The following is a 14,702-nucleotide window of genomic DNA, read 5'->3' on the forward strand; positions in this document are numbered from 1 at the left end:
ATTTTTTTTCAAGATGATTTTGGGATATGAATCCCAAGCTTGGTTTGCATCTGTACATTTTACCTGCTAAAAGTGTTAAGAGCGCCTTTGATTCAGAATCACAACGTGTTTTTATAATTTCTTTATAGCAATGTAGAACAGTCAGATAAGTGTGTCACCCATGCGTTACTGTGCTTGTACCATCTGGAATTGTAGTTAATTGCGCACTCTGTACTTGTGCATGACAAGAAAGTTAGGTTTGGCTGAACCATTTTTCCTGAAAGTAATTTTTGTTTTTACACTCAGCAGAATTTCAGTACTGAAAACCCAATCTGGAAATAAATAAGACAAACCAAAACGTAGCAAATATGGGTCAGTCAATGTACTGCAAGATATAAAAGTATGTATGTATTTTGCAGTACTCTGATAAGAGCACTTTACCGCCATCTCTATTTTTGGCGTAGAGCAGAATTCAGAATCACAAAGCAAACGAACATTTGGTTCATGATTCAGTTATATTTCAGGACAGAGTTTCGCAATTCGATCACTCTTCCAATCTGCAAAACTTCTGATGAATTGCAGTTTGGACCAAAACGAATCTCCAAGTGTAACGCATACCATAAATAGAAGGCGTATGCCTGAAGTTGTGGGAGGGATTTTTATGCCTATTTAAACCCAGCAAACCCCCTTACTCACCTGTCTTCGACGATTTCGGAAATTCCCGCCTTCATTTCCGCTTTGCAGACCTCTGACGTCAGTCTGCCGCGACGCTTGTACACTGCCCGCCGGTTTCGTGAGTATTTTCACTCGAACGGTAACCTTCCGTCAGTTTTCGTCCTAACTGTAAGTATTCGTTTTCTGCACATCATTCGACGGTATGGTTCATTTGCCATAATAGGGGAAATACCTCTCGCAATAGTTCATCATTCGTCAGTTCTCACGGACTCGGCTGCTAACTGTTTCCAGGCTAGTTGACTTTTTTTAGCGAATAAATTCGTACTCCCTGGAGAACGTTGAACGTTCTACTCTCTGTGCCGCATTTTAATTAATTCCTGGCCGTATTTTGCATGTAACCTAGCAAGCTATGCACGTTGAAGTTTTGTAGCGATATACATTTTGTCACGCGAGCTGGGCATTGGTAACAGTTACTGGTAACGGATCCAGGGGCTGCTCTGAATGCACGTTTGGGTCAGTAGTCTGTGTCCCAAGTGCAGCGGAAGACGAGTGTGGATCACAGGGGAGCCTGTGTATGAGAGCTGCCTAGTCTGGGTCCCTGACACGACTTCATATGCAACTCATTTCACCTAATCCTGCAGCAGTTAGCAGGAATGTCCGAGCGTGTACTGCTGCTCCGACTTCACTCCTGCGGTTAATTTGCTGCTAGGGGTATTTGTTTAGAGTTTGGGGTGGCCGTTTTCTTTTAATTTAAGACAGTCATTCACTTGCCCGTTTTGCTTCAATGTCTCTCTCTCTCTCACTGTTTTCGATCCCCCCCCCCCCCCCCCAATTCATCGTCTATTAGGTTTTAATTATCCAACAGCAGGATATGTTAATGCATTCATTTTAACTTGAGCAGTTATACAGCGCTCTTCTAATTAGCAGAGTTTTATAGCTGTTCACTTATTGTCAAGATGCTTTTACGAAAATGTGTTTTATTTCTGGTTATCACAAATATATATATATATATATATATATATATATATGATTCTTACAATTCACAGCAGTTCTAAACCACTTTCGGACCCGAGAACAGCCTAATGTTGCTCAGAGCACATCACTAATTCTAGATTTACGGTGGAGAATATTTATAACTCAGCTGCAGGAAAGAATGTCAGCAGAACAGGTAGCAGAAATGAATGTGAGGCCTCAAGAAAAATAAGTTGCAAAGTTATGATGGTGCGTAGGATGAGCCTTCAAGGTCATTAAAACCACATTACATAGCCAACAGGGCTGCAGGTAATTTGTCAAATTCAGTCTATCAGCCCGTTTACTGTCATTTCACAGGGAATGTATTAACCATTACAGTGCTGGTAATATTTCTAAAATAATTTACATGAAGTTGAAATGATTAATCCTGTCAAGCTTTATACATTTTAGATAGGGAATAAGTCGCCATGCTCTCAAGGTCCAAATACGTTTGGAGAATAATAAAAGTGAATTTGAGTAGGTATGTATGTCAGATGTCTTAAAAATAAATGGGTAGCTCAAGGTCGTCATTGTTATTGGTCGTCCTCAGTATAATCGCAGATACTCTAACTGTTATGCACATCTTACATTCATCGGCACGCACTTGTAGACACGCAGCTTGGCATACTCGACAATTATGCCGCACATTACTTACCTATTTCATGATCCTAACATATTCAGCGTTGCATTAAGTCCTATCATTGTCTGATTACCTTGCCTTGTACACCTGCGCAGGCGGGCACATATGTTACTAGACGAGTGCATTTAGGTTGGTACTGCAGTTCTGGTGAACAAGCCTCAGCACAGGCGGGTACGCGTTTTAACGCTACCATGAACGAGATCCGCAAAAAAAAAAAAAAAAAAAAAAAAAAAAAAAGGATGGATGTATATATATATATATATATATATAGATGAATGAACTCGTATTACATTGCACAACAAGGCCACGACATGGCACCACGAGCCCCGAGGGCCATACCTACAATCATACACGCATTCTAGTTTAAACGTCCCGACCGTCTGGACTCTGACACGCTCACAGGGCACTCCAGTTTCGGTCAAGCTGTACGATCCTAACTCATTACCACCCACGTTTCGTTCAATGGTATGTCCTCTCTCACTAACTAACCTTCCCTCTTAGTTAGCAACGGCTGGCTGTCAGGTTCCTAGGTGTCCACTAGTTATTATTCCCCCTGGCTTCTTTGCCTTAGGTTAGTGGTCCCGCGAGGCCAACACCCATCCTCATACTTGGAGGTACTACGCCCCTCGGGCCAAATCATAGCTAGTCGCCTCGCATTGTGGCATAGAGAGGGCCTCATCCGTCACTCCCATTCTATCTTATGTTTAACTTTCACCGAGAGGCCGACACCCCGCCACACCGTTCAGTGGCCACACTGCCCCCTCGCGCCAACGCATAGATAGAGCCTCTCAAGCCGCTTGGCAAATAGCAGGGCCTCACCTGTCACCAACCTAGAGTAATCGTTTCGCCGCATCGCGGCATAGCTAGTCAGCCAGCACGCTCACTCACGCTCGCACCCCTAGTACGCTGGGGGGACGGCACACTACAGACCCATCACGCGTAATCATTATGTTTTGGATCCTATAACCGACGCGGGTATTCCTGGCACTTTATTTCCCGCTTTGGTTTTGTTGTGAGTTACATACTCTTAGAATAGTGCGAACAGTATGTCAGGACTATCATACTAGGCTAATCCTGTGCTTTCAATACGTAATCTCTTCGCGGGTTGGCTGGTTACTGAGACATAACAGTTCAAGGATACCAATTTGTATATTACCCCGACCTGTCACTCGCTGGTGATCCTCACATGCCGTGTACACTACGGGCCCAGGCCAAGCTAGTAGAATCCTAGACCGGCGGTCCCTCCAATCAACTTGTTTCAGGCATTTCTTACATATATTCAGCTAAGTATGTATGTGGGGTCTCACGTTGCCTTTCGCATTGCACGTTATACAGGTTAGGCCTTGTATTGGACCATCGTCAGGCCCTCCAGACACTGACGTACATACAGTGACTGCTTCCGGACTCATGTATTACGGATATACTATTTATTTACTTCGCAGCATTTTGGGGGCATTTTCGCACATTGAGTTCTAAATTACCATTTATCGACTCATACTATCACTTCATTTTCACGTCCGCGTCACTTATACAAGCAATGCAGGTTAAGCTTTAGCAGTCTGATTAGACCGGGTGTACAGAACTCCCACTGGTTTTCATATCGAACATAAAGGCATCACTCTGCCTCCTTTTCGGCCAAACGAATGCCTTTTAAATCCTTCATCTACTGAATTTGGGACTTGTCTGCACGCTTGACTTTCACAAGGTCCTCCATGCACATTCAATTCATTCGTCACACATTTTGACGTTGTTCACGTTTCACTTCTTGTAAGTTTAAGAAGTCCATCAGGAGTTACTTTCGGTCATGCTGGTTGTTTCGATTTAAGTTGTAACACCTTCTGCATCCTATAGTACATTCTTTACGATCTCATGCCTGCCAAGTGACTGCTATTGGGTACTTGCTATACAAACGCATATCGCCTTCAAATTTAGTCAAAGCTTCTTTTCAGGTTCCTCTCTCGTGCAAACATTTCCCTATGGTGAGTCACGGCTTTGCATTCTATTCTTCGGTTCACATCTCCACAGTTGGTTTCATCAGGTGCCTGTTACAGTCCTTTTTCGCTGTGTTGTAATACAAGTAATCACACGTGTACGGCAGATAACCGCTCGTTCACAAGGGGTTATCACCCTGCTGCACGTAGTTAGTTCAAGTCCACATGGCCCAAGTCATGGGTAGGGCTCTCTCAAACACAGGGCTTATGGCACGGCCTCAACTCTTACGGGATAGTCCTTATCTTCGCCTATTGGTACCCATTCGCTAAGCAGCTCTACTACACGAGAATTTCAATGGGCATCTGAGTTTTGCATAATTTAAACATATTACGTTTCTTTCCTCCTCACAGCATGCTGCAAGAACTAGCTCCAGGTAACGTACTTTCTTTGATACACGCTAACCCTGTCGTCTCAAGTCCCCTGCAGTATCCTCCGCCCTAGCCACTTCCGAAGTCGGACCTTGCTTAAACGTTACGGTTGAGATAAATGAACACGCACTCCGGATTTCCTCTGCAGGTCAAAAAAGGTATCGATCATGCCTGGAGTTAGAGTCTACGCAGGTAAGATTTGTCTACTAATGCTAAGCAAACGTACTCTACGAAGCTTGCGATATGTGTAAGTATTGTATGTGGTTCAAGATAATAAGTGCGTCCCGATTATAATGGTTGCTCGTACAATTTTTGCCACATCCCTCAACAATTCATGCCATGCATTCGCTCCTTGTTTATTAGTCTTGGCCTCAATCCAAATTCCTTCTCGGGACATTCATTCCGTATTAGGGCCGCCACAGCAGCCTCAAGTTGTCAAGTTCCAACTCATCTTGTAGAGAAGATGGGTCGCTGGAAGTCCTCGGCATACAACCGGTACATTCCAAATCCAGAGAAGAAATCAGGCTCGCTTTCTATAATATGTCTAAATGTTTTGTTATGTTTAATAAATGTCACATACTTTTTGGCCCTCTTTTGCAGGCCTAACCTCACGTCGGTTTCGGCACACCTCAACCGACTCTTATATATTAAAACTACACACAGTTTAATGTGCGCCCCTTCCATAATCCCGTACACAAATAGAAGGCGTATGCCTGAAGTTGTGGGAGGGATTTTTATGCCTATTTAAACCCAGCAAACCCCCTTACTCACCTGTCTTCGACGATTTCGGAAATTCCCTCCCACCACACCCTCTTTATATATCATTATATCTGGGTGGGCCCTCTTTTGCAGGCCTAACCTCACGTCGGTTTCGGCACACCTCAACCGACTCTTATATATTAAAACTACACACAGTTTAATGTGCGCCCCTTCCATAATCCCGTACACAATTATTATTCACACCCCTCAGCCTAGTGCATAGAATGTTACTTGTAAAATTTTGAATACTTACTAATATTTGGGATTGCTTTGGGTTCATTCTTGTAAAATATTATATATAAAGGGTTCCCGAATGTAACATTAGCATCACTGGACTGCACTAGATGATCACTTTAAATTATGAAGTTGATGTCATTCATTAAGATGTGAGCAAAAGGGGTTTTGCTAAGAAGAAATGGCTCTTTACAGTGAAACAAAATAATGTTAAAGCGCCAAAAGTTGGGTCTTCCTTCTCTTTTTGAATTAACAGCTGGTACAGGAATAGTGTGAAAGGCTGAACTTGATGAACAGGAGTAGATATTATATAATACTCCAGGTAGCTAGGTGAGAGGGTAAGAGCTTCAGCTATGAGTTAAAGTCTTTGGATTGTAAAAGTGCAACTACGTGATACGGTCTTTGTACACGTTCGTTTGCATTGTGACTGAGTTGCAGGGCAGGGCTTAATGCTAAATTCATGGTTAGGTGTAAAATGAGTGATTAGATCTGAAACATTCTATTGTCTATGGAATGTGTGTATATGACAAGGCAACAATGTAAAAACTTGTAATAGTAATCGTGAATTGTGAAAAGTAATACAACTATATGTATGACATTGCAATGTTCCTCTGCGTGTTTAGATTAGTGGGCCTCTACTTTCAAAATAAAATGAATAATGTTACGCTTACCTTTAATCCAATGCTGTCCTGCAACACTCTTCCTACTGCGAGATAATCACAATCAATGGTAATTGGGCCAGTCCAATATTTATCATAGAGAAATCTTGGGTCCCTAAGACGCATGTGCAGCTACTGCTTCTCGCCCCCAAATGAACATTTTCAGAACATATTATATTTTGAATAAAATAATATATAAGGAGAGAATGTTTCATTATCTGAATATTAGAATGTCTCTATTATGTATGTACTTCTCATTTGTAGTGTTGGCTTTCTTATTTAAATGAGGAGGATGTATAACCTAAAACTGGAGTCGGATTATTGCTTCTGGCATAATGCATTTGAATGGACATGATCTGTAGGAGAATTTGAAATAGAAGCATTGGAGACTTTCAGAGTTGTATATTTGCCTATCAATTCACAACTGTATAAGGCAGGGATAGGCAACCTTCGGCTCTGCAGATGTTTTGGACTACACCTCCCATGATGCTTTGCCAGCATTATGTGTGTAAGAGCATTATGGGGGATGTAGTCCACAACATCTGGAGAGCTGAAGGTTGCCTATCCCTGGTATAAGGTTTCAGTGAAAAGAAATGTACCGGTAATTCTTTTTTTCTGCACCTATCAGTGTATGGAAATTAAATATACAAGAGTAACCATATAACTTAGAATAGTATCTTGACGTGTATTTTTGATGCCTCATTATATCACATTTAGTTTGCACCCAACAATTGTTTCTGTTACAGAGCTGTTACAGAGATGGATTAGAGTGCATCATCATCATGCTTCACATACTTTTATTGTGTTTGTTACTGAGTGGCAGGATTTTAGTCTTAACAGTCAGAAGGTAGCTATTTGTTTGTCTTGCTTCAAATATTGCCAAGAGTTTGCATCATATTTACCGGTAGGTTTATTTCATTTAAGTGAACATAATTACATCTCTCTTGATGTTTTGTTCTATTGAGCATTAGAACGGGTCATCACACAGGAATAGGTCATTTAGCTGCTGATCTGTGTAACAGAAACTATTAGAGTTATTGATTAAATGTACGTGAAAGGCTAAGTCTTCTGAATAATTGCTGAGGAGGATCACTCACATCGGATTGATGTGCCATTTCAGCATTTGCTCATTCTTATGAATAAACAAAGAACTACTGGTTGGATGAAAATTCAGATATGCAATTTGTTTGCTTGCCCACTCCCTCCTTGCAATTAGATCATTTAAAAATAGAAGCGGCCTGTGGCCACCCTTATACAAAGCCATGGGTTAGCTGGTAAATAACTCTGCACACTTAGTTCTAATCGTCATAATTTGTTTTCATTTTCAGATGAAATTATTCAGAAGAACTGAATTTTCTGTGTCTAAACGCTCACTGAAAAGTCTCGAAAATGGTAGAACAGATGCTCCCTCTAGTGTATGTTCTTTTTTATTGCATTTATAAGACATTCTGTTTACCTTATTTCCTACCATACACTATTTTATTGGTAGTGTAGTAAATGTTACAGGACTGCTCTTTTTGTTTTCTAAAAAGCATATCACATCGGGGCCAGTGCAAATCACGGTCTGGAAATCTATTCAGAGACAGGACTATACATAGGATACAAGGTCACGCATTTAAACTAGAAGAAAGGAGATTTAGTCTAAGGCAAATGAAACCTTTTTTTTTTTTTTTTTTACAGTTAGAATAATAAAGTGGTTTTATCAGAGCCTACACATATGTTTAAACAGCAACTCGATGAATACTTGCAAAAACATAATATTCAGGAATATACCGTATTTTTCCATGTAACAAAAATGTTTTAGTCTAATATTGGGAGTCGTCTTATACACGGAATGTCACTGCAGGGGTTAAAAAAAACACACTTGTGCACGGGACCTAAGTTAAGATGGCGCCTACCGCATTTCAGTGTGCCACGGCCCACACACATACCTGGCCTCCCACCCGCCAATCCACTTCTGAATTCTGTGGCAACGTGATAGAGGTCCCTATATGCGTGGTAGCAGCAGCAGATATCAGCACTTACCACCAATAGAGCTCCAGAGACATGCCACACCATAAAAAGAGCAGCCATATTAAGGATTGCTCCATCTAAGGTCTTGCTTTATAATTGATATTTACAAGGGTAAAATTTGTATTATTTTCAAGCTTGCAATGGTTAATGCATGTGTTAGGGCCATTGCCTTCTTTCCCACAGTACTCATTTAAACAGGATAGTAATGCCATTCCTAAACCCCTCTCCTTACAGCAATGCAAGTCTGGAATTGTCCTGGGAGCTTGTAGTTTAGATGGCGTGCTCAGTGGTGACTGTGCTGTGGCTGATGTAGTGATTATGGTGCCAGAAATACTTATCCCTCGAAGAGCCACCTGACCGTCAAAACACACATCAGGACTAGGGACTGTCCTTTTGCCAATCTTTATTTGCATTCTGACAGTTTTGTTAGACCTTTATCTTCCTTATTATTTTCAAGTGCTTTAATGTAATTGTTTCTTTTTGACTTTATCTAGCTGAGGATTAGAGAGTCACTTTTACCTAGATTGGTTGCTTTCAGGCAAGTTAGAAAGTTTATAATATTCATTAATTTTGGAGCGTCTAGATTTGAAAAATTGTTATTAGTAAGTTTCCTAAAATTTTTCCGTACAGCCACACTTTGGCCATGCCTCCACTTACACCCCTAGAATTGAAGTGTCCCTCTTTGTCCATTTGAAATGTTGGGAGGAATGTTTAACAAATCCTCATTAATCACAGTCGAGGCAAAACGTGGTATCTAATATAACTATAATATTGATGTATTCTCTACCATCATGATTGCACCCATTCATAGAATCCAACTGCAAATAATTTATCAGATGCCATGCAATTCCTCTTATGTCTTTGCCCTATTTGTGGCTGTGGCATGTATGCATTTATGTTGCCATTTATTTATTTATTTGACATTGAATTGTAGTGAACAGACTTCAGTGAGCAAATCCTCAGGGTCTTGTGGGTCAGAATCCAGTTCTCAGGATGAATCAGCACATAATCGGTTTATTTACTAAATTGAGAATTCAAAGGAAATATCAAATTTAGTGCCAGAGTAGCCAAACAAAAAACATTCCTGACAGTGATTTTTTTTCCAATTTGGCTATTATAGGCACCCAGATCACTTCAGCTCATTGATGTGGTCTGTGTGCAGTGTCCCTTCACCCTAACCCTGGAAAGGTAATTTTTGCAGTTTTTTTTTAAATAAACTTTATGGGTTAACTCCTCCTTTAGTGGCTGTCTACCAGACAGCCACTAAAGGGACCTCCGGATTATTATGCATGAGGACATCCAGCGTCAACGGACTCCCCATAGGAAAGCATTGGATAAATTTGAAATTCACCTTAAATTCTAACTACATACTGTCCATCGTGGATAGTGAGACATTTTGCTTTTAACCAAAGTAAAGAAACATAAGTGGATGTATGAAGCACAGCATCAATGTCAGTAACAGAGAGGGGTATTTTCTAAGCACATATATTCTTTTTATTTTTTATTTTTAATGCAACATTAACTCATCTCTTCATTTTCAACATACCGGTACCTTTTCATGCTTCCCAAGATTCTACATTCCTGAATGTCAATGATGCATCTCAGGAATAGCTTCATCCATTACAATAGATAACATGAGACATATTTTTACTATGCATATTTTGTATATATGCTTCTATGTCGGATGGTTTTAGGGACTGTACACTAAAAGTTGAATGTCTGATTAGAAGTATTCAACGACATAAGTGACTTTTAAATAAATTATAAATTCATGTGCAATACACACTATTATTGCTTTTTTGTTTTGCTTTCTTTTTACCTATTTAATACTTTTGCGTCTTCCCACCTTCAGGGCGAGGGTTAAGCACATCTTTCATGGGTTCTGAAGGAGTTAATCCATTTCTGGATGTAGAGTCTTCATGTCAAATGGCATCTTTTGACTGCTGAAATTTTACATTTTTATGGGTTTACAGATGGGCAGAGTTGAATTTACAAATTTTATTAATATGCAAAAGCCAATTTCTATGAGCATGACGCACACACTCTTTTCAACGGATAAGTTCTTGAATATAAGTACGACAACATAAAATTGACATGTACCTATACCAAGAAAACATGCATACATAAGGTGGAGCTCCATGCATAGGCGTTCAGTAAATATCTGCAATCATATGAATACAAAGTCAACTGAGGAAGCCCATTTTGAAGGGCGAAACACATTTTGGACAGTAATTGGAGAGTAAAAGCAGCTCAGATTCCAGGGAAGGACAACAAAAGAGGGGATTGGACATTCTTAAAAGTGTCCACAGGCGTTTACCATCCGAGTCATATGAGATTTATGACTCCTGACTTGTGAGTGATACTCCATATGTTAATATTGTACATTATTTTTGTTACAACAATATTGCACTATTGTTTTGTATTCAGATTATTGCAGATATTTACGCCTATGCAAGAAGCTCCACTTTATGTATATATGTTTTTTTTGTATTCTATAGAAGTGGTTTAGGGGATACCACTTAAGGTGGTTTTTGAGCTTCACTTGCTGACTCCATATTGTGCACTTATTTAATGATACCTATACCAGTCTAAATTTCCAGGAGCTTCTCATTCGCTTTCAGACAGCTGACGTTGATACAGTACTGCATGTTCATGTTGCCGTGGCAATCTATCAGTTTGCACAAGGACAGGTGACATTGTGAACTGAGCACGGTTGATGTGACCCATGAAGAAACCATTGGATGTGCCTGGACGTTTCTAGTAATGTGCCTGGACATTTCTAGTAATTGGAGTTTGTGGAGAATTTGTCTTGAGCACCCTGGTGGTAGTAATCCCCTGCAGCGAGTATGATACTTATTTTTTGTATATACACATTTAATGTCAAAACCAATATAACTGGAACTTTAACTTTAACTGCATCGTTGTGATTCTAGTCCAGAATCTCATGGTAAACATTAATTGCAGAAGCAGCAAAGGAAGCGCCTTGCAAGGGCACGGAACGCGTTAGCATCTCTTTTCCTTTGCCCCATCACGCATGCTCTGATTTGATACTGTGTTTCAAATAAAGGACAATGTTTACTATGTATGATCGAGTCCAGTACTTTTGTCCTGCATCTGGACTCTGCGTTATTGATGCACTCGTATGCTGAGTGGAAGGAGAACCCACTTGTCTGGTAGGACCATTTTAGATATACTTTGATGCATGATCACTGTGCTGTACATTGCAGGAGCAGCAAACACATGTAAAAGCAAGAACATATAAAAAGGAGAAACACAGAACATCATTTACTGACGATAGGCCTTTAAATTATAAACACAGTGTAACGTCTACAAACATCATTTACAAATAATAACAAGAGCCAATATGCATTTTGAATGACATGCTCTCTTTAATGTTCGTAAAACAGGAAAACAGGCGAGCAAACATTTCTTATTTTACAAAGAGAGGCTATTGCCAAACTTGTTTTGGGATAACCGGTGGATGCTTTCACAGGGCTTAGAACAAACAGTTAAAATTTCAAACAGCTGTTGAACTATAACTTCCTTGACCAAACATAATGGAAATTGCAGTTCAACGACGTCTTGACAGTAGAGATAGGCATATAGCATCACACTTTGTGACAGAGGAAGGATTAGGAGGAATGTATAGAATGCTGGACGTGCTGTCTCTGAGGATGGAGATCTTTGCTGCTCTACGACAAGGTGTGCTCGTCGAACAGGTACTCTCCCATGCCATTCTGTGGCACCCCAAGGCGTCTCAGATTAGTGATATGATCACCAAGTTTCTTAATGCTCTTCACATATTCCTCCAGTTGCTCACTTTCCAAGTAATCACACAACTGTAAAAGGACAACAAGGTTAAGACATAAACTCAAAGGCAGAACCAATAAACTAGTCCACAAGACTCTTTACAGTTACGCGCAATGCCGCAGTGCACATATATCCAACAACATCAGTGTTCATCCCCTAAAACCATGTTTGTCTCCACTCTCCCCAAAGATGCTTAAACTTAGTTTGGAAAGCAAGGATAGTAGTATAAATAGTAGCGGAGCCCAGATCTCGTCTACAATGTTTATATTGCATGGATAAATATTTGATACATAAACTGAGGCAGAATTTTTTTTTTCTCAACCACTCTTGTTCCAAATTGTATTCGGGATCCACCAACAGGCCAGAATTTAAGATATTCCCATGGGAGTCAAACAACAATGAGGAATTTATTAAAAAAAATAATAGATATGAATTGAAAAGGCAGCAACCCAAACCAAGCGACTAAGTAATACAACAGGAATAAAACAAAATATGTGTGCATTTTTTTAAAATAGTATGTATATAATAAATAAAAATAATAGACTATAGTAGCAACTTATTATAATACAATACATATAACCATTAATTAGAACTTAAGTGTATTTTATTATAATAAGTTGTTACTATAGTCTTTTATTTTTATTTAATATATACAGAATATAAAAAAAAAATTTGGTGCACCCATAAATATATATATATATATATATATATATATACTAATGGGAGTACCATGACACAGCCACTTAGATTCTCACTTTCATTAACAGTAGTTGTAAAAAAAAGTAGCCTGTGGGTCAAGAGGATAAGATTGAAGAACAATGTTCTAGGTAGACACCATAGAAACCTAGAAACATAGAATGTGACGGCAGATAAGAACCATTCGGCCCATCTAGTCTGCCCAAAGTAAGGAACTCCCCAATCATGACAATGTAGGTTATCTTCCCAAAAGCAGTAGGAAATCCATTGCTATTGGTTTTGTTATAAACAGATTTAAAGTGGGTCTCAGAGATGTTCACCTTCTACACCCAGAAAACTTTGAGGGGTAAGTAGCACAATTGTATGATTGGATAGCAGATTCAGGTCTACAAAATGTAATATAAACATTAAGAGAGTTAGAAGCCGTTCATACAGACATCAAATGTCAGCTAAACAGGTATTCATCAGGTTTCTGTATATACCGGCATTTATAACCAATGAAACTCAGCCCTCTACTGGCAATAATATAATAACACATGCAAACACTGATCAAAGTGAGAAAGGTTAATAAAATATATTTATAGGAACATGCTATCCTATCATAAAAACTTAATAAAAAAAGCCAAGCTATTTCCAGCTATGACTTCGTGTCTTTATATAGGCATTCCGATATTATGGCAATGTTATATAATAAAACTCACATGGGGGTCATTTCTCTCAGTTGCTAGATTGTGCAGATCCAGCACGGCCTGGTTCAGATTCTTTTCCAGATCCAGAGCTGTCTGCATAGCTTCCAGAGTGCTGCCCCATTCATCACGTTCTGTTTTCTGGGGAATCGAAATAAAAGAATACATTAGATTTCTCACTTTTCTTTAATCATTTAAGGAAACATATCTCCCTATATTGTGAATGTGTCGCAACATAGAAAATAACTATATATATATATATACACAAATCCAGGTTCCCAGGTCTTGTAAATGCCCTGGTGCTAGCTCCAACCAGAATATATGCAAACAAGACGAGTGCACTCAGGGGTCTTAGTAGAAATAAAGTAGATGCTTTTTATTCAGCACAATACAGATATTGATGTTTCAGTCCGAGAGGACTTTTATCAAGACCTTTATAAAGGTCTTGATAAAAGCCCTCTCGGTATGAAGGCTGATTCAATAAACAGCAAATAATTGCAACTGGTTTAGGCCGCTAGTAGTTTTATTCATACAGATTACCTTTCCCAGACCCCAAATATTGTTTGTCATTGCTCATGTTTACCTTCACATCCTGCAGAATGATCCGCCCTCCGCGCTTGTTTTGACATTTCAGAAATTTTTCGGCACACTCCTGCTCCTTCTTGCTGTGCTCCTTGAAAAACTCTGCCACGTGATGGAGAGCCACATCATCGCGGTCAAAGTAGTAAGACTAAAAATAGAAACGGACAACAGTTGTGGATATAGTGATCGATATATATAGTCAAGTAGATATAGATAGATAGATAGACAGACATCTAGCTTTTCTTAAAACAGATTAATTAGAAATATGTCTGACAGTTTTCTTCCAATTTGTGAATATAGGAAAGTTGCTGGTTTACTATAAAAACTACTATAAACACCGTCAAATATCGAGATATTTTTCAACTTACCAAGGATAGGTAGGTGTACGACGCAAACATTTTAAGGTTCACAATGCGGTTAACGGCTGCCTCGCTGTCATGGCTGTAGTTCTGACGCACTTGAGAGTTCATGTTGCTGTTGATCTTAAAGAACTGGTGGAATTAAATGATTTTGTTTCTGAATATCAGAAGCAGTTCCGTTCAATCACTGTTGAAGCAAGAACTTTCTCTGACGGTGATTCTGCAGTAGCTGCAGGGAC

At 39.5% G+C, this 14,702-nt stretch overlaps 1 protein-coding gene across 1 annotated transcript; it reads right to left on the reverse strand.

Annotated features, from left to right (window-relative positions):
- Positions 1–11,695: 11,695 nt before the first annotated feature.
- Positions 11,696–14,702, reverse strand: LOC134577481 (ferritin heavy chain B-like). Its single transcript, XM_063436242.1, has 4 exons — positions 14,473–14,702; positions 14,106–14,252; positions 13,538–13,663; positions 11,696–12,169 (listed from the first exon to the last, which is right to left on the reverse strand). The coding sequence occupies exons 1-4, from the start codon at positions 14,572–14,574 to the stop codon at positions 12,023–12,025; spliced, it is 522 nt and encodes a 173-aa protein (XP_063292312.1). The 5' UTR covers positions 14,575–14,702; the 3' UTR covers positions 11,696–12,022.

This window comes from Pelobates fuscus, chromosome 11 (genome assembly GCF_036172605.1).
Source record: "Pelobates fuscus isolate aPelFus1 chromosome 11, aPelFus1.pri, whole genome shotgun sequence".
NCBI classification, from domain to species: Eukaryota; Metazoa; Chordata; class Amphibia; order Anura; family Pelobatidae; genus Pelobates; species Pelobates fuscus.

What these genes read in the sequence shown, in the direction of transcription:
- LOC134577481 (XM_063436242.1), bottom strand. Translation starts at nt 14,574, where the DNA reads ATGAACTCTCAAGTGCGTCAGAACTACAGCCATGACAGCGAGGCAGCC. An exon ending in CGTACACCTACCTATCCTTG is followed by an intron (nt 14,253 to 14,472) that starts GTAAGTTGAAAA and finishes TTCTATTTTTAG; the next exon opens with TCTTACTACTTTGACCGCGA. An exon ending in TCATTCTGCAGGATGTGAAG is followed by an intron (nt 13,664 to 14,105) that starts GTAAACATGAGC and finishes TCGATTCCCCAG; the next exon opens with AAAACAGAACGTGATGAATG.